At 33.1% G+C, this 25,787-nt stretch overlaps 1 protein-coding gene across 2 annotated transcripts in view; it reads right to left on the minus strand.

The window, feature by feature from the left end:
- Positions 1-362: 362 nt before the first annotated feature.
- The window catches only part of LOC148304291 (ATPase family AAA domain-containing protein 2-like), a 26,354-nt gene continuing 929 nt past the window's right edge, over positions 363-25,787 (minus strand). For both annotated transcript variants that reach the window (XM_088268571.1, XM_088268570.1), the window contains exons 2-26: positions 21,708-21,789; positions 20,011-20,095; positions 19,768-19,925; positions 19,491-19,666; positions 19,042-19,298; positions 18,185-18,351; positions 17,578-17,697; positions 17,401-17,487; positions 17,225-17,309; positions 16,785-16,875; positions 16,071-16,349; positions 15,208-15,344; positions 14,252-14,463; positions 12,666-12,772; positions 12,390-12,574; positions 11,612-11,789; positions 10,792-10,989; positions 9,761-9,917; positions 9,507-9,673; positions 8,965-9,113; positions 6,464-6,651; positions 5,492-5,685; positions 4,251-4,513; positions 3,203-3,300; positions 363-2,756 (exon numbers count right to left, since the gene is read on the minus strand). In XM_088268571.1, coding sequence (XP_088124697.1) covers positions 2,539-2,756; positions 3,203-3,300; positions 4,251-4,513; positions 5,492-5,685; positions 6,464-6,651; positions 8,965-9,113; positions 9,507-9,673; positions 9,761-9,917; positions 10,792-10,989; positions 11,612-11,789; positions 12,390-12,574; positions 12,666-12,772; positions 14,252-14,463; positions 15,208-15,344; positions 16,071-16,349; positions 16,785-16,875; positions 17,225-17,309; positions 17,401-17,487; positions 17,578-17,697; positions 18,185-18,351; positions 19,042-19,298; positions 19,491-19,666; positions 19,768-19,925; positions 20,011-20,069 — 3,930 coding nt within the window. In that variant the 5' untranslated portion in view covers positions 20,070-20,095; positions 21,708-21,789 and the 3' untranslated portion in view covers positions 363-2,538. The remainder of the gene's footprint in view (positions 2,757-3,202; positions 3,301-4,250; positions 4,514-5,491; positions 5,686-6,463; positions 6,652-8,964; positions 9,114-9,506; positions 9,674-9,760; positions 9,918-10,791; positions 10,990-11,611; positions 11,790-12,389; positions 12,575-12,665; positions 12,773-14,251; positions 14,464-15,207; positions 15,345-16,070; positions 16,350-16,784; positions 16,876-17,224; positions 17,310-17,400; positions 17,488-17,577; positions 17,698-18,184; positions 18,352-19,041; positions 19,299-19,490; positions 19,667-19,767; positions 19,926-20,010; positions 20,096-21,707; positions 21,790-25,787) is intronic.

Genomic DNA, 25,787 nt, shown 5'->3' on the forward strand with positions numbered 1-25,787 from the left:
ATAACTTTGCCGATTGCTTTGTGGAAATATAAAATTTTGGTGATCCAACAATTCAGCAGTATAAGGTTTAACATATCGCTCACTCCTTTCAAGAACGTCATAAATCAAAAATCGACAATTTTCAGTTGTGCATGTTTTCGGAATGCCCAGAAAATGTACTATAACCCAGCAAAAGCGGCATATTTTTAACTTAATATTTACCCGCTACAGGGTAGAAAGTGTTATTTTGGCATTTTGAAGAAAAGGTATTGTTTAATTATTTTTTTTAAATATACTAAATATTTTTCAAATGGAGAAAGAACCTTCAGGTTTTACCTAAAAAGATCTGTTGCATAGTAAAAAGTTCAATAAGCGGCTTGATATTTTTTTTTGGTATATTGTATTATATTTTTAAACTTTGAAAACGTTCTCCTGAAAAATCATGTTCTTTGATTTATGACGTTCTTAAAGGAGTGAGCGATATGTAGTGCTGGATTGATGGATAATGTGTACTAAATATTTGATTTTGAAATTTGTAATGAATTAAATAACTACAACGTTATTTGACTATCATTTCAATAGTAAAAATATTTTTGTATTTGTATGTATAGACCAAATGTCACATTGATTGATAACATTATTTGTGTCACAAGGTCAAGTTGTGTTTTGTCTAGTTCCTGGAATTCATTAATAATTTATTGTGAATTCTGAATAAATAAAAAAGATGATAACAATTCGTTGACAACGAATAAGGCTACTACAGAACATTATTTATAAGATAATTATTTTATAAAAAAGACATCTTTATAATATACCTAACAATACCTCTATTTCGCTAGCATGTTGAGCAATACACATAGTAATAATGATCGCACGATTTTGACAATTTTTACCGCATTATTGTCACAAAATAAGACTAAAAGAATGTATAACGTTGATAAGAGTCATAATGATTGGGAATCTGTATTATACATTATGTACAAATACGCGGTAGATTTTTTATATTTTTTTTAAAAGCAAAATTTTCAGATATCCTTCATATATTGGTGATTAAGTTACTACCAGCAAAAAAATAAATGATTTAAGTCTTATCAAAGTATAAATTAAAATACACAATAAGAACATAGTTTTCAAAGAAAAAATCTTCACCAAGTTAAATTGGTAACTACAGTAAAAAAAAGAAAAAAATTAACTAACCTTAACTTAATTTTTTTCAAAGAATAATTTGAATATAACCTAAAAGAATTTGTCTAAAGAAATAAATTAAAGAAATATTAAATACCCTGAATGGTTTAAAATTGAACTAGGACAAATTTAAAGATAAAAAATAAATATATTCAAACGAAAGATTTATCCTATTCATGAAACTTTGCGGAAGTATGCATGGTCACACAATAAAAAAATGTTTTTCCAAGCAAAGTGATATGATGGCGCAGTACAAACATGATACCCTGAGATATAATGCCAATGCCCTCTGAAGGGACATCACCCATATTTATCACGTGTCCAATCATGTCGTATCGATGGCTCAGTTCCGTAGAGCCAGAATAAGTAATTAATAGATATCTCAAAACATATCTGAGAAATTATTTATGTTGCTTATATACGAATGTAGACTCGTTTCTAAGAATAATTAACGAAACATTTTGAATAAGGTGTACCCTTGTGACATTTAAAAAAAGCGATATTCGAATATAATATGTAATATAGCGGTTTTTTCTACTTGTTCTATGAATCTGGGTTCACCAATGTTATTAGTTACATTTGCTAGATATTAGAAATTTGACAAAATCACAATTTGGTTAACCTTTCAAAAATTTATAGTTTTTTTTGTGTAATAAAGCAATAATGCTAAATTATAAACATTAATAATTTGTTTTGATATTTTAATCATTCCAATATTTGAGGATTTTCAATAACTAAGATTAATCTTCGATTGTATGAAGCCCCAAATAAAAATGTAAAAGAATGAGGACGTAGTACGGGTACATATTTTATAAATAAAGACAGGTTACCGCCGAGTGTAAGATTTCCAAAAATGTATTCATTATAAATAGTCAGGGTACATATGCAAAATCTCATCAAGAAACTATATCTCGTAATTTTTTACTAGCTTAATGTTTTTCCATGTTACTTAACATAAAATTGCTTAAAAAAAGTAAAAAATATTAATAATTGTAAACTATCTCAATATGTCACCTGAAAGAAGCATCACATTGCAGCTTCAAACAACTAAAAAATATTTTCCAGAAAAACGTATTCCTAAATTATTTTTAATTGGCAGTGGCGGGTATTAAATGTAATCTCGAAAATTTATTACTAAATTTACGAACGCACACTTATAAATTTATTACCTCTAAAACAAAAGTAATCCTACAAATACGATACATGTTTCGTTTTCCGTAGTTAAATCTAATTGTACAAATATTTGACATTTGCATTATAATACTTACAACGCTTTACATATATATCCCTGTAAAATTAAACGAAATAAAGTACTCGGGAAAATAAAAAAAAGGTAAATGGCATTCTGAATGATAACTTCAGTCCCTCGGTAATTTAATCTCGTGATAAGACATTAACGAATTTTTCCACGGAGGCCTGTAGGTCAGCCGGAAGACGGGATCTGTCCAACTGCGTGTTGTACTTGTTGAGGATCCTCTCCAGTTGGCAATACAGCTCGAGGAGGGGCTTCAGTTCTATGTCCTTTATTCCTTTTAAACATTTTGTGAATGCCGTTTCTAGGTCAGTTTTACTCAATATCACCTTGTTCGCATCTGAAAAATAGTTTTGCAGGTAATTGAGAAAAAAATCAATCAAAGTCATATCTACACGACACAGAATAATCAAAAATAGGTTTTTAAATATACTATTTAAGTTTTGTTAAAATAATGAGAAATTCTACATTTGAATGAAGAATTCGTGTAAGGTTTCAATCTTATGAAACTCAATGAACTTCTCACTAAGAAAATTCATTTACCAATTTGAAAGTTTCAAAATAAATAATGACTTTTCTGAAGTTTTTTGTTGTTGAAAAAAATTCATTTTTCATTTTTAAATAATAATAATTAACAATGAAAAGATTTAAAGCTTTGGTCTAACAAATCTAGTATTTTAAAAAAAGTAAAAAATGTAATGGTTTAAAAATTTTGACATCAGAAAATGTTGACTTCATGCAATAGAAATTGATCAAAAAGTACAAGATAATCACAATTATTATTACCTTGAGTGGAATGTTCTTGACTAGAAGATTTCTTTCTGTGAGGAGTAGAAGTCAACATGGAGCTACGCCGATCCTTATTTCGAGCAGGGGATCGATGACTAGAATAAACAAGTTATATGTACAGTAACTGGCTTAAATAATCATTAAGGAAGAGACTGTAAATTTGTAAAACACGTCTCTGTCCTTATACATACAAATGTAGCATTCTATCACCGTTCTACAGGGTGGTCGTGTCAAATTCAAAGTATATACATAGAACAGCTTAAGCCCACAAATTAAAATAGTTAGTATATAAATAGTACTAAGACATATAAAATGTCTAATAAAGAAGTGAAACCTTTATAAAAAATATATAAATACTGTACAAAAGCAATTTTAAATTTAACTATAAACACTTTAAAAGCCTGTCTGGATTTTGGAGTGTTAGTTCATCATGTGACGGAGACGACATTAGCTCTATAAACATGGTTATGGCAAGAGTCCTTTCTAAGCCCAATTTGTATTATTTACTAGTGGCTACTGTACTAATATATTATCCAAGACCAGGCGCTACAAAAGCTTCTTTATTCAAAGAACTGATTAAATTTTAACACTCTTCTACTTCTCAAACCCTCATCTGCACCCGGTGGTGCATAGGGCACTGCATCACATAAATGCAGTGTTATCTTGATCGTTAACCCATGAAGGAAAGGTGATCAGCCCTCCCCTTCAGGTACCAGTCCAGGGTAATACTGAATAAATATCAGAGTGAAAAAATCACTTATATTTATTTGACCCCCCCTGGGAATCGAACCCGGGTCCTCCAGTATGGTAGCCGAATGTGTTGACCATTACACTGCAGAGGTGGGCTTAACTATTATGACATCACTTATGATGGCGGAATTTTAACATAGGTATAATGAAGGAATGGTTTTCAAGATTCGAAGCACTTATATTTATGCCAAATTTCATATCCTCGAACATTCCTATCTATTTGACTAAAGACTCGATGACAATATGAGCCGACTAACTGAATAATCACATTTCGTAACAATCAGACGAGGATTACCTGTCAGAAATTTTTGAATTGGACACATCAACGGTGTTCCCGTCAAATAGCATCTCTACATCATCGAGGTGCAGTTTCTTGACGGGACCTTGATTGACTTCCGGGCGGGTCACCGGACTGGAGGGCTCCTCCGGAGCGAGCTCGGAGGCGGGCTCCGCCACCTTATCGGCGCTTCCAGAACTACCCTCCTCCACACTCATCAAAAGGCACAATGGTTTGTTCTCCTTTGATTCCTCATCAGTGACGATGGGGTTGTTTGAATCCTAAAAGAGAAGGGTAATTTTTAAAAGACAAGTGATGTGTCGGTCCATTTGGATTTAGGGGTGCTGCAGAAAACAATATATAATAATACACAATACATACATATCGCTCACTCCTTTCAAGAACGTCATAAATCAAAAAACTTGATTTTTCAGGAGAACGTTTTTAATGTTTTAAAAATATTACAATGTATTAAAAATAAATATCAAGCCACTTATTGAACTTTTTGCTGTGCAACAGATATTTTTAGGTAAAACCTGAAGGTTTTTTCTCTATTTGAAAAATATTTAGAATGTTAAAAAAAAAACCATTAAACAATACCTATTCTTCAATATGCAAAAACGACGCTTTCTGCCCTGTAGCGGGTAAATATTAAGTTAAAAATATGCCGCTTTTGCTGATATATAGTACATTTTCTGGGCATTCCGAAAACATGCACAACTGAAAATTGACGATTTTTTATTTATGACGTTCTTGAAAGGAGTGAGCGATGTAACATTCACAAATTCTGCCCATGATTGACAACCACACTACTCAAATTCTTGAAACATCTAAATATATTTCAAATATGTTGTGTTTCACTCTCTCTCGCTGATAGTATGTGAAGGAGATGTGTTTTTACCAGTGCTTACTATTTGTTATTTTATTTTATTTTTAAGACTTTTTGTATCTTTATTAGTGTATTTTTATATTGTACTGTACTGTATATATGTATTAATCATGTTAAATTAGCCGTTCAATAAATAAATAAATATTGTTCAAATTCGAAACATTGTGCTTGAACTTACTAGAATTTCACTAAGAAAGAATAATATAAATATAAAATAATACAAAAAAAAAACTCGTGCCTGGTAACTCATAACAGGTGCCTGATATCAGCATTTTTATTTATTTTTATTTTATAATTTATTTATTTAATTTAAACTTATGTACAGAAAAGAAATAAGTACATTGGAAGACTTATTGCCAAATTTATTTACCTTGGCAGAACACGACGGTTTATGTTTTTTGGCTATCCCCTTGGACCAGAGGGAGCACTTCTTGCGCTTCTTCCTCTTCCTCCCCGTGCCCGGAGTGTCGTCGGCCCCCTCTCCCGTGGCCTCCAGCACACTCTCTCCAGCCGGCGGCGACACGGTGTTGCACGAAGTCGCAGACATGGCGCCGTGGTCCACTACTATACAATATCAACATAATTACGATCCACAATTTCTGATCATTTAAAGGGGAGCATAACATGCGTAGAAATATATGAAAATGTATAAATAAAATACATATAACTTTGTTTTTAAATCTCTATAAATATTTTATTATAATGTCTACTGGTTTCGAAGGTAACCGCTTCTCGTATTAATCAGTCTTGATAAAGAAGCGGTTAGCTTCAAAACTGGTAGACATTATAATTAAGTTATTATAAAATATTTATATTGATTTTAAAACAAAGAGATATTTTAATTATAAAATGGAAAAAATGGAAAGTTATTGCTTCAAATATAAATTGTATACAAAAACGTATCCAAAAAACTTAGAAGTATGGGCATTTACCGGGCTTAAGGAGTATCATTGGCTGGTAACATTCGGCATTCTGTCTAAGATTGAACAACCATATGTACTTTCTTTTGGACGGAAAGATATATTATTCATATCATTATAAAATATTCATCGGAACAAATTTATTCAACTCACTTTTGAAACATGACTACGGGAAATCTAGAGATATAAAATTGCCACAAATCGTCGTTAATAAAATTAGAGTAATAAAAATAAGGTAGATAACAATTTAACCGATGGTACAGTACCTACACGGTTGTTATTTGTTGACAACTCAACTGTAGGCCACTTTTTTTGTACCAGGCTTTATTTAAAAAAAAAAAATTTTAATAATCGGCCTTACATAAAAGTATTTATATATGTCTATAAAGACAAAAGATTTATCTTAAAATAAGTCTCATTACCAGTGAGATTAGCCGTGTAGATGAAGTTGGGAAGGTCCTTGTCATGTGGCAACCCCTGGGAGACCCTGCGAGCCGCGATGGCGCGACACTCGTCTTCAAAGTCGCTGTCCATCTCCACTTCGACCAGAGCGTGGGCGTGGTCACGCAGCGAGCACGCCTCGTGGCGGATCTGCTTGTCCGAGGATGTCCTTCGTGACAATAAGACAATCAGCACAGGGACAAACATAACAAAATGTCAATTGAAGGTATGTATGGTGACAAGGGCAACAGATCAAATGATCTTATATGGTATTTTTCAAAATAATGGTGTTTCTTGGGAGAGCATCATAATTTTTAATCCATTCAGGAGTTTTACATTACTTTTATTATCTTTTTTTTCCTTTTTCTATTAATTTTTATGTAAAAATGTGTTCTTAATCCAATTGGTATTTAAAAAAGAAAAATGTAAATATTCCTCTCACCACACATAAATTTATAATTAAAAAAAAATCAATTGTAGTCTTGAAATATAGAAATGTTCAAAATGTATTCATGTAAAGATGATGGAAATTGGCGATAAATTGTCTATTTATAGAATTTCTAATCAAAAGAAACACTAAGTGTAAAATCAATCTGAACCTCTATTAGATAAAAATATCATGCATGAGATAAATAAATAATTAGTGTGTAAATTATAAGTAAATCAATTCATGATTTTGTGGGACATTGATTCATTAAAAATTGACAGTCTACAAAAACACCCGCTAATCGAGAGCAAAAAATATTTTTAATACATTTATGCTTAACCTACACAGACACACAGTGTGAATGTGTTTTAAGGAAATATTAAAATTATTCAAACCCCACCATTCACAAAACATACCTTATAATATACGTTACTGAAGGTAATAAGGATATAAATCGGTCAATTAAATCTAGTACTTCGAAAATTGTCTCCTGCAAAGATTTTGGATTTTGAATTGTTTTTTGTTCATCCACAAAAGTACAGTGCAAAAGTAAAGTGCACTACTGTACCGGAGAAAAAACAATGAGTATAGCAACACCTCACACCTTCCAAACTGCACACTGCACGAGGAAGTAAAGGAAACCATTGGTAATACATATGTCTCAGAACCTTTTTGATGACCAATTTCTCCATTATGAATATCAAAGATATCAAATTTAAATTGCTACATTAAAAAAAAAATATATATACATTAAAAAATAATATAAACCTGAAAAAAGTCAGATTATGTGAAGCTTTGAAAACTAGTTAGTAAGTTTTTGCTGTTTTTATTTTCATAGAAAATTATGAATGATTTAATGATACGTAATATAATAAAAAGAAATAAAGGATTAATACATGCAGATGACTAAAATTCTATGTAATTATATTCATACCTATTGCTCCCTTTTATTCTATTGACAGCGTGAAGAATGGATGACAAAAATGATGTTTTAAAAATGACAGACATTATGAAAAATAGCAATATGAAAGAAAAATCAATTATGGAGTCATTTATATACAATCAAAAAATACAGAGTAATGATTATTTGGAATTTCAATTCAAACAGAAACACAATTTGAAAAACAGTATACAAAAGCAAACATATTACTAAATTCCATGGGGCATAATATATTTCAATAAAAGAACTGTTAACGTAATATTAAGGGTTTATTTTATTTAGACCCCAATAGGATTATTCCATTAATGGATTCTCAATTTTATGTAGTATTTTAAAAAAGGCAAAGCATTTTCATTTATGAATGCTCGTAAAAATATTGCAACAGTTGTAAATAAATACTTCAAAATGTATATTAAGCATATACATTGCTATTTCTCAAATCTATTATGAAATGATAATCAAAAATATTCAAAGAAAAGAAAAGTAAACATAAAACCATTAAAAAAGGAAAATTTACAAAAAAAAACTAACAGTAACACCTCAGCTAATATTTTGTTCATGCGTTTTGTGGCATGAATTTTTCAATAGTTGAATCACAATTTTTATATGAAATCTTTATTTATTCAGATAGAGTAATCTACAGAAAAGATAATAACATAAAGATGAATAGTAAAGTAAAAGTTTGTTAATCCATTATTATTTTTAAAAATTTTTATTTATGAAGAATATATATATATATATATATATATATATATATATATATATATATATATATATATATATATATATATATATATATATATATATATATATATATATATATATAATTTTTTTTAAAAAATAATTTAAACCAATTAAATAAATAGTATATTTTTTAAAGTTCATACTCATAGGATTGTTAACCAAGTATTATATGGTACAACATCATGTGATTTGTCTAACAAATCCTCATTCATTGGAAAAATAATTATTTTGGGAAAAATTAAATCATTAGAATTACTTGTTGTCAGTATTTTTCATTAGCAGTGGTGTTACTGTTCTTATAAATAATATTTATAATGAGATGATCATGAGACACGATAAGTTAGGAAAGTATTAAGACTGTGTATTCTCACCTATCAGGGTTGTATTCTAAAGCGTTGGCACATATGAGATCGATATCCTCCAGAAAGTCCCGGGCGCAGTTGTATCGGTGTAAATCTACTTTAGTCATCATTGTCTCTAGGTCCATTGGCTGTTTGATGATGTCCAAGTAATCGGTAACCTGTGATAAGTAAAAATAAATGTAAAGTAAAACTAATGGCTTCTCACTATCAAGAAATCTACTAAAAAACCTTGCCAAATCAAATTAACATACATGAACATAAACTGTTCAATTTATGACACCGCTTTTCAAAAGTTTTATCAGAAACAAATGTTTTTGAAAAATATTAATCAGTCTTGATAAAGAAGCGGTTAGCTTCGAAACCCGTAGACATTGTGATTTAGTTATAATAAAATATTTATAGTGATTTTAAAACAAAGTTACATTTGAATTATCCATTTTAGAAGTATTTAAAAAGAGAGTAGAGTAAAAAAATTGTGAGAAGACATGTCCTTTGCATAATGTGAGTCGTTAAAATCTATAATTATTTTATCTTTGTGAATGACTACACACCTCTTCTAGATCAACTGGTTTAGTGAATTTGTAGAAGCGTCTGTTAGCAGCTAGCTTGCGACAGACGTCCCGCAAGAATATACGAAGTTCCCGGAGCAAATGTGCTTCCTTCCGGGCGTACTTGCGAAGTTCTTCTTCGGAAGGCTGCGGGGGAGGGATCGGTGGAGCTGAAATCATACAGAAACAGGAAAGTGAACCAAACACTAAACAGAAAATAAACAAGTTAAATATATGAAGCTGTAAGTGCTATTTACCTTTTGGAAGTTCATCCAAATGTTTTTCTTTGGTGATTACAGGTGGCTCAAAGGGTTTAGATGTAAAGAGAGGGGAGAGAAAATTAAAAACATCAGTGGCACTCGGCTCCTTAACATTGTAGATGCAGTCTTTGTATGTGGGGAATAGGCACTGGATCTGAAGAAAAACAAATGTCAGTGACTGCAGTAGACTTAATTTACAAGAAAGACGGGAAATGATCCCAATTAGCCATATATGGCTCACTCCTTTCAAGAACGTCATAAATAAAAAATCGTCAATTTTCAGTTGTGCATGTTTTCGGAATGCCTAGAAAATGTAATATATCCCAGCAAAAGCGTCATATTTTTAACTTAATATTTACCCGCTACAGAGCAGAAAGTGTTGTTTTTGCATTTTGAAGAAAATGTATTGTGTTATTATTTTTTTAAATGTACTAAATGTGTTTTACCTAAAAAGATCTGTTGTACAGTAAAAAGTTCAATAAGTTCCTTGAAATTTATTTATAATACATTGTATTATATTTTTAAACTTTAAAAACGTTCTCCTGAAAAATCAAGTTTTTTGATTTATGACATTCTTGAAAGGAGTGAGCGATATGTAGATACAATGAGTTTAAGATGGGAATAAGAACCGGTTCAGGCAGCATTCATATCGCAATTTTTGTTGGGATACTGATACCGATTGGTGTATTTATAGCACAAAGAGATTGATACATAATATTAATATAATTTTTAAAAAAATAATTCCAGCTTTTCTGACTTTAAAATGAGGCCGGCAGAAGGTAAAAATACTCTTCCCGTTCTTAATCATCATTTGACCGAACGGGTAGAAATACCTTTCCCGTCCTTAGTGTGTTAATAGCGAAGATTGTTACAAGTTTGGATTGATAAGGCCTAGAGCCCAATAGCAACCATTTTCAAGAAACATTATCGTCACAAATGTAACAATGTCACCAGTGATCAATTTACCATTTGGTACACGTGTTCCAGTTTTGTAATTAAAACACGTTTGGAAATAGTGAGGTCCTTACCTGGTCCGATAAGTGTTGGTAGGGGCAGTCGCAGGTGGCGAGCAGCAGGCAGTTGGCGTTGGCGGAGATCTCCTGCCACTGGTGCAGGAACAGGGCGCTGCCACCCTCGCCCAGCTGCCTCCACAGCAGCTCCACGCCCGGCACGTACACCACACACCCGCGCCCGCCGCTGCCCGAGCGACGCACCTCTGCAAATATCTGCAGGACCACAAACTCGTGATAGCGAGCCATAATGCACACATTTACATGAGGATAGCGCTTAAGACATTCCACTAAGCCGAGTCAATAATGGAGAGATAAGGGAAAAGACCAAGGCAACAGATGCGTGAAATATGGCTCCCGTGTGTATAAATTATGGCTCACGCGTTGACAGGAGTCGTGTCGAATAGAGTTAAGGATTTGTATCTGGTTTTACGTAAATTAAAAACACAAATGTTTAAATAGAAAGAGAATTGGATTTTCAACAAAGTTATGGGTTTTAAAAAATCACAAATTTTCACATTATTTTATACGCATTGAACGATGAATGATAAGGAGAGAGTTTTAAACTACGGTTAATGGTTGATTGTTTACTTAATTGCGCCGGTGAATACAATAGAAGATATATTGTGGGTAACAATTTTTCCCATGTTAAGCTGGCCAAGGATGGAATATGTATATAGGAATGAAAAAGAAGTAAGTTGTATTTAAAATCTAGTTTAGTTTTAAACAGAGATAATGTTTTCCAGACAATTTAAGTTAGAACACTCTTCTAAGTTTTCCTGAGGAGCAGATCTAATGGAACTTGAATGAAAGGGATGGGAATATATGATATACATACCGTGAGGATGGCTTGTTCAGGAGTGAGGCAGATGCCCTGATGCAGTGTGGAGAGACTGATCTCTTTTAGGGCACAGTGCTCCATGCGTGAGAGTACGGCAGGAACTATGTGTGAAGTGGAACACTCTCCAGACACGAGCAGGACTGATGATATGTGCTGATTGTAAAGGTCCGTTGCACTAAAAATATTTACATATATTATATTTTTTAAACATGATACTGATACTTAGTATGTAGAGTGTTAGAAATGAAGACTATTAGGAGCATATCTAGCAAGAATCTACAAGATAGAATAAGGAACACCAGGATAAGAGAAATATGCGAGATCCAAGACGTCATAAGGTGGGGAAGACAACGAAGAAGACAATCGTATGCGCATGTGAGGAGAATGGAACCATCCAGACTCCCCCACATTGCACTGAACGCCTAACCCCGTGGTAGACGTCTCCCAGGCAGACCACCAAAAAGATGGATTGACAGCTGGGAATCAACATAGCAGGAGGTTAATCCCTCATAAAATATTGTTAATTTGATTTGTTTATTGTTTCGGCATTCACTTAGTGGTAAGATATGATGAAATTGTAAAAGAAAAACACTTGAGTGATGTTTTTTTCCACTTTAGTTTATTTTAATTATGACAACTAGTTTCGATTTAGTAATGACCTGAAGAAGGAAGCATAGCTTCCGAAACTAGGCATATTTACAATAAACTCAAGTGGTAAAAAAACAAGTGTTTTTCTTTTACAATTATTAATTTGATGTGATCATTTTAAACTCACCTTTTATAAGATTTATCGGCCAGGGGGAAAAGGCGAATTGCCGTAGCGAGCACTTGTTTCACGCTATCGGCGAGCAGTGGGGAGAGGTGGGGAGGGAGGGCGCGCGCGGAGGGGGGACTGACGCGGGCGCCGGCAGCTACCAGCGTGCGCATCGCCCCCACCATATCCTCCAGCAAAACTTCCACCTGGAAAAATTAAATATTATTTGTGTAATGAAATAGTTTATTTAGGCAAATGGTAAATTATTATGGTAGAAAATTCATATTGAAAAGTTACCTTTAATGGGTCAATAAGAAGGGCGTAGGGTGTTTTATAAACTTGAGGATAGGTTCTTTCCAAAGCACGTAATACAGCCTCTGAACATAAAGCTTTTAAGTCCGAACCTAAAAGGAAATAAATAAAGGTCATTTCAGTATTAATATGGCACTTGACAAATAGTATACCACCTTGATCGAAAAGTTCCTAGAATGTGTTCCTAGAATATAAAATTATTCATCAAAATCGAAATTATCCCTTTCATAGTACTCCCCATCGACTGCAGCGCTTGATCAATCCTTGAAAAAAAAATTATAATCGGTTTTCGGTATCTTCGCCATCTTAGATTTTTCCATGACCTCATCTCGGATGCTGTAACGTGTTCCGGAAGCAGTTTCTTGGGTCGACCGAATAGGAAAAAGTCGCAGGGAGCCAAATTAGGTGAATTTGGTGGTTGTTGGATAGTATTTGTTCCGTTTTTAGCCAAATGGTCGCGGATAACGATGGCATTGTGCGACGGTGCGTTATCGCGGTGCAAGATCTACGAGTTGTCCACAAATCTGGTCTTTTTTGGCGAATTGCTTCACCCAAATGTCTTGAGGGGATGCAAAAGCGATGCTTAACTCCTTTGCCATCTCTATAATTGTCAATTTGCGAGTTACGGTCATCCATTCTTTGATTTTAATAACGTTTTCATCGGTTTTCGATGTCGCGGTTGATGAACGCAATGTCGACATCGAAATCAATGTTTTCATCAATTTCAATGTCGACATTGCGTTCATCATCGTTGACGGACTCATGGCCACTTCTGAAACATTTGTGCTACTGGTAATCGACTGTTTTCTTCAGAGTATCGTTGCCGAAACACTTTTCTAGCATTTTCAATGTCGACGCACCACTAAAATGACAAAATTTATTTTAAACTCGTAGCAAATTCTATTCCATTAAGAAAATTTCAAAAACACGTACATTCGCAGATGTACTCAATACGGCGTCACTTTTACAAATGTCAAGCTATCAAGATGAAAATTTCATAGATTTTCAATGACAGATGACCTTAGAAAAAAAAGGAAACTCGGTTGACTGAGAACGCCACATGGTGGTGATTCCGGGAACTTTGAAGTTATTTTGAAGCCGCGCAACTTTTTTTGCGACGGCGCGTAACATAACCTAGTGATTTTTAAAATTTATTTCGTTATATGTGGGAATTCGTTATTACGAATCAATATTTTTTGGTCCCTTGGATTTTGTTATATCGCGATTCTACTGTATTAACTTGGACTGGTCTCCAAAGCGCAGGACTGATTACCTTGCTTTATTTCACAGTGTTATTAATATCCTTATTACGACTAGCACTAAGCAACATTTTTATGATTTTTTTATTTCTTTAAAACTACTTGTTTTCTAAAATATTTAGGCATTTTATGGTTAAAAAAAATTATACATAAAAATAAGCATATTATAAGTCTCTTTTTTATAGGTAAACCTGTTGAGTTCTTCTCACATTTTTTTAATATTCTTATATCTATTTTTTGTAAACACCATTCTTATAGCTTTATTTTGAAATATTATGCGTGGAGAAACTGCCAAATTAGGGGCAGACGTACCTCCGTATCCTGTGGTGATGTCGGCGACGTGCTGGACGACGTGCGGGGCGGGCGCAGGGCGCCAGTGCCGGGTGTGCACGCGCAGGATGTCGGCACGCTGCGGGGCCGCCGGCGCCGGGAAGTGCAGCTCCCGGTCCAGGCGCCCCGCGCGCCGCAGCGCCGGGTCTACCGCGTCCAGCCGGTTGGTCGCGCCGATCACCACCACCGAGCCCCTGCCAACAGACTCACCGGTGACCAACAAGAACAGGCCGGGAAGAAGATACCGAGTGACTTCATTAACCTTGCCCTCCCGGTGATATGTATTTACTACAACTTGACTTTAAAAATGAGAATATCAATATAAAATATAATAGATACGGGCTTAGAGTTTTTGTATTCCTTCGTAACACTTTTACGTGCTATATAAAAGTATTTTAATATAAAGTTATTCATTTGCAGCGACGGAAATAAACAAATTGTGAAAAACAATCGGGGACAGAATCACCAATACACAAACGTTTCGTTTGTACGAGAATTCGTGCATGTCGCATGTACACGCGCAAGCAGCTTCATACTGTTTTCGACGATCCCATTTTAGTGCGTTTAGTCGTCGTTCGGGGTGGTTGCGCCACTACGCTAGTTATGGCAGCTAATTATGATGTATTTTTTTCCCCTTTTTTAGATAATTACTAGAGCTAACATAACAAAATTGATACACTTCAACTTCAACTACGGTAAAAAAAGCAACATTTAGGAATATTCATATTTTTCCTGTTTGTCAATCACATTTTCATATGGTGTACAAAATATATATCACCGGTGCACGCGGAAGTTTTTAGCACCGTAAGGGAAGGGTTAAATGATCAATTTATACACTTAAGTTACACTTCCTATTTTACAAATGATTGACAACTACCTTAATCAAATTTCGAAAAGTAAATATAAATATAATATATAAAAAGGAGAGAATATCTTACCTGTCACACATTCCATCCATCTCGGCCAATAATGTGCCCACGACACTGGTGTGAACTTGCTCCTGCCGGACACTTCTCACAGGCGCTAGGGCGTCTATTTCATCGAAAAATATTATGCTTGGTTTCATCTTTGTTGCCTGAAAGAAGTACTTCTGTAATTTTTCTTCTTCTTATCTTCAGAATTTTAAACTACTAAAACCTTGGGTCTTGTTTTTACCAAATCCAATATTGAAATGTCTCTGTAACCATTTCATACCTTGGCCAGTAATAACAATTTATTAGGTTTTAAAATTTTAATTCATGCATTTTTTTTCCTAAGCAAAAATATCTTCTTGAACAATTTTGCTTTTGAGAAATTTACCATTTGTTTAGTAATATTTTAAACAAAAAATCCAACAGTTTGAGTATGAATCACTATATATTTATGATACACTTTGTCTGCTTGAATAACTGTAAATTGTCATCACCATAAAATGAATAAATTAATCAATCAATAGACAATTAAATAGTACATTGCATTAACACACTAAGGACGGGTATTTTTTATATCTGCTGAGTGCTGGAGACGGAATTCAATAATTGTGTACATATAGTTAAGACTTAGATTGGTACACAATATTCAATTAAAAAAATTAAATGATTCCCTTTTTTTGGCTTTGAGGCCGGCGCAGAAGGTAAAAATACCCTTCCTGTCTTTTAGCCACAATCGACCGAACGGGTAGAAATACCTTTCCCGTCCTTAGTGTGTTAATAGTGAAGGCATGTTTGGATTGAGTTAGTTAATACACTTACAGAATGTGTATTAACACGGTGACACTCGCACTAGGTCAAAATAATCAATCATGAGTAAGTACACTACATACCTGCTGGAAAAGAAGTTTGATGTTGCGTTCACTCTCGCCGACGTACTTCTTGAGGCAGTCGGCCCCCTTCCTCATGAAGAAGGAGACCTTCTGTCCGCCTTGCAAAGAGCACTCGTTGGCCAGCGCCCGGGCCAGGAGGGTCTTGCCTGTGCCGGGGGGCCCGTGGAACAGCACTCCCCGGGGCGGCTGAGTGCCAAACTTCTCAAACAGCTGAGGGTACATGAGCGGGAAGAGCACCATTTCTCTGAGGCAGCGAATGTGTCCTTCTAAACCACCCACCTATACGTAAACATATACATTTTATCCCAGCACTGGCAAAGAACAGTCGTGACTTGAGAATTATGCCTTAACACGTTTACTGGCGCGGAAATTTTCAGAATTCCACTCTAAAAAGCCAATTCTTTAAAAATATTCTTTTACTTCTTTATTTTTAATAAAATTTTTATAATTATATTTTCTGTTCATGTAAGCCATGCATTGTGATTTTTGTTCTCTTCCTAGAAGCCATCTATCCATATTAGCACTGATTTACTAGGAATATGGCAAGTAACCACAGTACAAGATAACTTGTAGTCGGTGTCCCTAGCAAAGAACGCAATCTACGAGTTATCTCGTAGTTGGCAGTCAACGTGTTAATAATGTAACAGGGTAAAATCAATCAAACATAAAATAAGGTAAATTCAATATGTATGAATCAGTAGGAAAAGTACTCACCGATGAAAATCGTACAGATCCATCAAGTTCAATAGGCTGAATTTCCTTCAGGGCCCGATCAGTGTGCTCTCCAAGATTTTTAGATTTTTGTCTGTAATAAAGGACAAGTTTATTAAATACATAAATCATTTATTAACATTGTTAATAACTAATTTGAGATTAGTATACATTGTTCGCCTCCGTAGTGTAATGGTCAGCACGCTCGGCTACCGTTCTGGAGGTCCCGGGTTCGATTCCCAGGGGGGTCAAATAAATATAAGTGATTTTTTTCACTGTAATATTTATTCAATACTACCCTGGACTGGTCCTGAAGCGGGGGACTGATCACCTTTCCTTCATGTGTAAACGATCAAGATAACACTGCGTTTATATAAAGCAGTGCCCTATGCACCATTGGGGTGCGGATAAGGGTTTTATTATATATATACATTGTGAAATACCTCGCTTTTGTTTTATTTTTGACGGAAACATTCAGGTCTTCTTCGGTATCTGAAGATGTTGAACTACTGGTTGCGGGACTTTGGGCTATAAAAAAGTCAACATATTGATACTGGGCTCTATATTTAAATAACATTTTTTAAGATTGTTGAAAAATTTATGATAGATTTCAACTCACATCTTACTATCATTTTGGGTTGTTTCCTTTCCCTGAGACTGTAAGGTTTTCTTGTATAAGGCTGTTTCCTAAGAGTGTATTGTTTTCCTATAAACCCAGTTAAAATAATAAATTAGAAAAATCATATTAGAAAAAAACACAAGTGAAAGACGTTTTTATTTAAGAATATTTTCATACCTTCGCATGTCTGGGATTCTATGTAAGCGTTTCTAGGTTTTCTAGTTCTATTCGATCTCCGCAGCTGTCGTCTTACTTCTATTTCGCTTTCGGAATCAGAGGAGTTTTCCGTGTCACTCCCTAAAAATTCCATAAAAAACAAAAATCTTTTAAAAATGGTCTTTATAAAATATATCTACGGTCTCTAATCAATTTAATGTAAGACATATAAATAGAGTAGTCAGAACGCAATCTCCAAATACTATATCCTTCAGAACAAAAAAATAAACTGCTCTTGATCAATCTATTTGATTGACCTGTCTCCAATAGTATTTGATGGTGTCTGGTTATTAAATTTGAAGTTATAGTTGTTATTAACATTAATTATTTAGCTCACTCCAAAAAACTAAAGATTAAAGATGGCATTGTTGACTATCACTCATCTCAGTTCTGTCCTCCAAATAACTGTGTGAAAAAAGTGAAAATTTCTAGGAAATAGTGCTAGTTTTGTATCTATTCCCGAATAATCCGTTTTATCCGTACAAATTAAAAATCAGTATTATGCTACAGAATTCATATCTAAGTTTCGCACAGCTGAAAAATATTTGTGTTGAATAGTGTAACAGACCTGATTCCCTTTGGCTATGGCTATTGGTTCCGGCGTCTTCCTTCTTGGGCGCTCTCCTTCTGTGGTTAGTGCCGGATCGATCTCCCGCTTCTGCATCTCCACTGCGACCTCGTCTCAGTCTCAAGTTACGGTTGGTTGAAGTTTGAGCAATATTTTCAGTCTCATTACTGCAGAAATATAAACAAAACAATCACTGTGTGTTTTATTACAAATCTCAATATAGTTGAGGTTTAAAATAGGATCTATAAAATAATAGATCATACTTCTGTGTCTGGTATTGACAAATTATTTGTAACCTGAATGACTTATTATAATACCAAAACAGTTTATGCCTGATTGCAGTTAACAAGTATCACTTAGTAATATCATAAGTATAGACATTGCATTAATGTAAGATTTATGTGGCTACAAAATTCATGAACAAAATCCAGTTTAAACGTCTGTCGAGAAACTTTCAATGTCCAAAATAATTAGAACCTGGAGAGAAATTCGAATTATGGCAATTTCAATGTACAGCAAGGATCCGCAAAGGATAAAGTAGAACATACACTATGACATTTTATAATGATTTATTTACAGATTAATGATAATGTATCCTAGCTACTCGAGGTTTTATACTAGAATGCTTCACATCTATCAAATACCATCTCACGCACTCATACTTACATATCATAACTTTCATCACTTCCTTGCAGACTTCTCCCTTTTACACATCCACCTTTTAGCAACAAGTGACTGCATAAAAAAGCAATTTTAGGATATTTCTTTTTTAATTAAAATTTGATTTATGAAAAAAAGATAACGTATTTATAAAAATACACATATATTCATAAGCTAATGAAATAAAATATACATACTTTTCATCAGATTGTAATTTGTTATCATTTTCAATATGTGGACTATTATTTTTTTTAAGGCTCCCAAGTTTCTGATCATCAGAATTCTCAGATTCCATGTTGGCGTCTCCATTTCCGCAAACCTTCTCTTCATCTGGTTTTGATTCTATTTTAACTATTGTTTTATTGGATTCATTCGAAAGCTTATTTCCATGTCTAGAATTATTATCGTCTATGAAATCTTCTTCGAACTCTACCTGCCCGTTGATTTGCTTTTTCTGAAAATAAAAGCATCCGAAATTAGTAGTTGAAAGTAATATTTTGGTGTTTGATTTGACAAATAATTTTAAAAGCCAAATGATTTATAAAGATCAATATGACATCTACTAGGCGTAATGTTTCCATAATATATAAGTTAACAGTAGTAAGAAATCATCATCTATTTAATATGTGTAAAAATGAAATGTCACCAGTGGTCGCTTCGATTGCAGTCTTTCATCTTCGCTAGAGGATGTTGAGGAAGGTGAGATCCGAGCGAGGCGCCCAAAAAGTCTAGGGTATCCTTTGACTTTTAATTCATTAGTAATCCAGCTTTCGTTGAAGGTATGGTGAAGAAGTTTTCTTTGTCTTCCACTTCTGCGAACATCTGTCAATAAATAATCAATTTAGAATATATTTTTTAATTTTCATAGTAAAATCAAATGTTAAATATTTTTTAAAAATAAATTTGAAAAGTGATGTATTTACGATTTTCAACTTCTTGATTTGGCTTATCGCTATCTTCCATATAATTATTGGGCTGTAGAGGTCTAAGTTGACGATCCGCAACTGTTGTACGATTCGGACGACCGGATCTTCTACGAATCCTTTGACCATCTTCGAAGAAAACTCGCATTGGACGGCGTCTGAAATAGCCAAAATATCAGAAATATTTCAAGCATAAATAGAAATCTATTAGCATACAATATTAAAAAAAAAATATATATATACCTTCTAGTAAATTTTTCTGGTTCTGTATCCTCACTTTCAGGATACATAATTCGAGGCATTTTTATTGTCTTTATTCTTCCACTGACTATTGTATCATGAAAAAAAAAACCATTTATTAGTTGAGCAATACGATTTTAGATACCTGTTTCATCATAAGGACCAGGGGTGGTTGAATCATTAGGTTTAGTGTATTGGTTTTTTAACGCAATAGACTTTTTTTATTTGAATTATATTTTTTAATATTATAAAAGGAAGAATATTATGTAGTAGATTTTTTTTGCAAATGAATAACTCCAGAAGATTACAACTACAATGGGTTAATTCCAAAGTTTCACAATTGGGTGAAACTTTGATTTAAACCATTCGGTTAAATTTCTCAACGAGTGAACAAATTTATTAACACGTTGTCAGCGGGACACGGCATTTGCCGTTTTTCGCGGACTGTCGGTCAACTGCGGGACACGGCAAATGCCGTTTTTGTCGACTGTCGGTTATCGGCGGGAAACGGCAATATAAGGGTTTGTTATCAGCGTGAAATGAAACGCGTTGAATGGTTATCTGCTACCTGGATGCTAGGCGACAGTCTGTTGACGTTATTTGAGATGCCTTGTCCGGATTGGCTAGTGTGTCGCTTGTAAAGGCATCGCCAGAAATCTAGAGTTTTTATGCGATCTCAATCTCCAGTTTAGTTTGAGTCATTTCACGTATTGGACTATTTTTCATACCGCTCGCACTGTTTTGTTTACTGTTTGGTATTTTATTATTTGAATATATTAGCATTGTATAGGGAATGATACCTCGGAGGGGAAGACTATTTTTTAGAGTTTACAATGCTTCTAAAATTGTGAAATATGGAATACTTAATTAAAAATTATGATTATAATTTATTTTTGATGATCAAATGTCATGTATGATTTCTTTGAAAATTTCAATCGAAAATATTATTTGGTTTAGAAATTGTGTCAATTTTAAGAAAGCGATATATTTTTGCGCTAATTGCGACAAACGTCCGCTATAGGCATAAGTCTATTGTTCGAAGCGCCCGACTACAATGTGTTGATAAAAATCCTGGTTCTTAATTTACACACAAAGTAAAAGCTAGCAATGAATAAACAATTGTTTTATTATTGAGACCTTTTCTCTGAAAAGCCTTTTAGCTCAAATGGTCTAATTTAGTGTTGGTCTGGACAACCATTACACCAACATGCAAAAAGTATACGCTGCAACCATAGCACACACTTACACCTACACAAAATATTGATTATATGCGCTGTTAGACTGTCAAAATCCTGTGATCAGTAATAACAATGTATGTACGCAATTAACAATGCATGTGATTAGGTTGTGGTGCTTGCATATCGGTGTGATTGTTGTCCAGACAAGCAGACCGGTATATCTTGGAATCAGTAGACTAAAAACTCGATAATACGGTATGTAAAAATGGAACCAATATTTTGTTAAAATGTCCAAACACAAAGCATATTTAATTCTTTGTATATAAGAATATAACTAATATAAAAAAGCCTTCGTAATATCTCGAAACATTCGATTTACCATAAATAATCTAAAATAAGATATACCAAATATTTTTAAAATACAAATATTAAAGATGACTTTACATTATAGTGAATTTATTGATAATAATAATGGAAAAAACTTAATTTAAAGTGATTTAGTATTATTACATATACACTTACACTTAGAAGTCCAGTGTTTTTTTCTAGTTACCCTATAGTGACTGCGAAGCTCTCTTGGAGACCATCTATCTACCGGAACATCCTTTGGGACATAGGAAAGGTTAGCATCATATCTCTCATTTCACATAGAATATATGTTTATATTAGAATACAGTAATACTGAGCTATAGCAAAATTTATGGTTTGAGATGGAAACTGAGTAACAGAATTAATAAAATACCTTTAAAAACTTGCTTACATAAATTAATTGTATTATGCTAATAAATTAGAAGATATCATATGTAAAAAAAAAAAAAAATCTGTTATTCAATCAATACTATTATGAGACACTGTAAAGTAAAACAATAAAAAACCATGAGAAATTGTGATAGTGCAATATAATTTTATATTGTTTATCTTTGGGATTTTTTTATACAAACTGATATATCTTCATCATCTTAAGATGTAAGCAGTGATGTGCTGCTATGGGTCAACACCGTCAGAGCCGGTTGCTAAAATAATTTGTGTTTGGAGAGATGGTTGTTAAAATACATTTTTTATAACTATCCTATTTCCGAGATAGAATTTACACACGATCACAATAATTACTTGATTTGATATGGATAAAGTAAAAGCTTGCAGCCGTTTAGTGTACAATTTTGTTTGCATATATTTATCTATAATGTATACAGTGATACCTCTATCTATCGTTCCTCGAAAAATCGTTTTCCCGGATGTGTCGTTTATTTCTTCTATCCCGAATTCATTTCATACTAAATCGTTTCTTTATCACCATTTACCGCATTGTTCGAATTAAGCTACATATTTGATACATTTTGTCTGTTTTTTTACATTCTTTTCAATTTTCTAACATTCAACGGCAAGCGTGGTATAGAAACTATCGAAAGCTTGTGTAACCGATAGCGCAGGAGAGGTCGATATTGATGAAAAGGAGCCGCTGTCTGTACCTGCATTTCCAGAAGCATGCACACTCTTTGAAAGAAATCTTTCTACAATGCACATTCAATAAACGATGCTGAAAAAAATAATATTGCAAAGCCTAAAATATGCTATTGACTTACGAAAATAAAGAGTTAAAAAACAAATTTTGATCAATAAACTTTAGTTTTTTTAAATTCTATTCGGGTTTGTTTTTTTTTTTAACAAATACATTTGCATCTGAAACCTGTATTCTTCTTAGAATTTTAGCCTACAAATGGTTATGCAGATTGGGAAGACGGTATCTTTACTCGGTCGTATCTACTTGCGTATTGACCTCTTAATCCCGCATTCATAGTTTATTTTAATAGGTCCCTTTAAAAACGATAGATAGAGGTTTCACTGTATGGGTAAGTGAGTGATATGAAGAATAGTATAAAATATGTTCATTACAATTAAGATTTATATTTTCAAGTCAATATTATATTATAATACAAGTGTATTGTATTATAATATTCAGTATTTTAACCTAATATTATGCCGAATATCACACATAAAACTATGTCGAATATGAATAACTACCAAATATTTGGTGCATTTCTAGTGTTTACCAAGGTGCAAGCTGGTTGAGAAAATTTAAGCAGCACATCACTGGATATAAGCTGAATTTACTTTTAACACGTTAAATGCCAATACTAAAATTTGTCAATTTTTAAATTCACTAAAAAACATTTCAGTAATTTACATATTTTAATAATAAAATATAATTACTTTCTTTTTTTATTTTATTTTACGATGGGTTCCATAGTCAAAGAATTTTGAATATAGCTCTTGATTGAGGTCACTGGTGCCCTCATGGCGCTGCGGTCCAACACAGGCGAGGTCACCAGTGCCCCCCATGGCGTTTAACATGTTAAAATGATCCATGGGTCAAGTTTTATAAGGTTACTAAATGTGGATATGACACTAAAACAAACCATTGTTTGAAATATGACATAGTTGCATAAAATATTAGTTGAAATATTTCTCTTGCTTTATTTATTTTACATAACATTGTCATTATAATAATAAGCGTGTATTGGCATGGTATCAAAACTAAAATAGTGGAATTTTGTATCACTATCAACTATAATTATGTATTTACTTTTTGATAAATAAATAAATATTTCAGATTATTCAATATAACAAAATCGTGAAATTTGAATAGAGAATCTTCAAGTAACAATTGTTCAGAGATTTAAAATAAAGAAATCACTAAAATATCATTGACATCAACTCTGAAGATAGTCTATACTCTATTAGTTCCATATTTGATGCTAAAGTGTTATCTTCAAAGAAGTAGCTCATAAATTATCATTACTGACAATCTCTAAACTTATCAATTTAAAGATTGTTATGTTTGCTTTCAATCCCATTAATTACATATTTTTTTTAACCTTCACTCAATGTATAAAATATGTTCCGGAATTTATTTTACAATACTTAATTTGATATGGAGTAGTGATGCAGTATTTGATGAGTAGACTCTCAATTTACAGTGAAAGAAATGAAGCTTAATAGTTTTTCGGGTTATCTAAAAAAAATGTGCACAATTCCACAAATAACTCCTCCTAACCCTTATCTGCACCCAATGGTGTATAGGGCAGTGCATTCTATTGACGCAGTGTTATCTTGATCGTTACTTACATGAAGGCAAGGCGATCACTCTTGTGCTTCAGGGACCAGTCCAGGGTAATATTAAATAAATATTTTAGTGTGAAATAACAAACATTTATTTTCACCTCCCTCATGGGAATCGAACTCGGGACCTCCAGCACGGAGTAGCAAAACACCCTAACCATAACAGGCGGACAGAAATAACTACCTATTACTTTTCTATACAAATATGAAGAAAGAAAAAGTACAAATTTTCACCATGAAAGTAGCTTGAGACGTTTGTGTTAGCTAATCTCTGATTTTGTAAAAAAATGTTCTAATTATATTATAAATAATATTTTTCTCTTAAAGGGTGGTAGATTGGCTCATATAATATAAAATAGAACAAAATAAACATCAACTGTGCCGGTAATTTTTTTGGTTGCTACAGTCACAAAATAGCTGCAGAATTTTTCATTGAAAAAAAATATATTTGTGCATTTTGACCTTTAAAAGTTCACCAGTGTTTGGAATATTTGACACATCCGTATTGAATGACTTCTGTTAGAAAGAAACCTGTTAAATTGAGAGTCTACCATATAATTCTTAGTGTAAGGCTTTCCTCATAAAATATATATTTGAAAATGAGTGAAAAAATAAATCAGTTTATTTCAAAGAGATATCAATGCTGAAAATCCGAAAGGTACTAATAAAACCCCATTATGAGTATGTCACACATCTTGATTTCTCAATTGTTTATGGTTTTACACAGTTCTCACTGCCTTTTCTAATTTTTAACGACTGTGTCAGGTTGTGGTCCCGTGGTTAGTGTCACAGACTCTTGAGTCAGAGCTTCTCGGTTTGAACCCACTCTACCAGAATTTGATACTTATTTCTAACAATGAGCCGCTTAGGCTCACAGAAATAGTATGAAATTGAAGTATTTTTGGAAATAAAAAAAAAAAACACAAATACTTCTCTTCAAAAATAATATTAAATTAACAAATATAATAAACAGATTATAGGGAACAAAAAAAAAGTTTTTTATTTTTTAAGACCAATCTTTTTCAAAATGGTCCATAAATTTTGGATGGCTGAGAGGCTACGATTCAAGAGAATTACACAATACGAGCAATATTCAACTCAGGCTGTATAAATAACTCTGATTATAAGAACCAAGTTTTTAATTATCATTATGTTGGTAACAGAGAAAAGAAAAGCACCTAGTTTAAAAATAAGTTTCTGAAAATAAGTAATATTTGTCTATGATCATGTGTGAAAATTTAAAAATTTAAATACTAGTTGATCAGGTTATGGTCCCGTGGTTAGACAGAGACTCTAGGTGCAATCCCCACTGAGCCACAACTTGATTCGTATTTTAAAACAAGAGCCTTACTTGAAAATATAATTGAATTGAAATATATCTGCGTAAACCATAAAAACACAAATACGACATGATATAATAAATCATTTAGAATCAAATGAAAAATTAATAAAAAATAACTAAAATAAGTTTTTGTAATACAA

This window comes from Brachycentrus maculatus, unplaced genomic scaffold (assembly GCF_059751285.1).
Source record: "Brachycentrus maculatus isolate JH-2025_06_01 unplaced genomic scaffold, ASM5975128v1 h1tg000326l, whole genome shotgun sequence".
NCBI classification, from domain to species: Eukaryota; Metazoa; Arthropoda; class Insecta; order Trichoptera; family Brachycentridae; genus Brachycentrus; species Brachycentrus maculatus.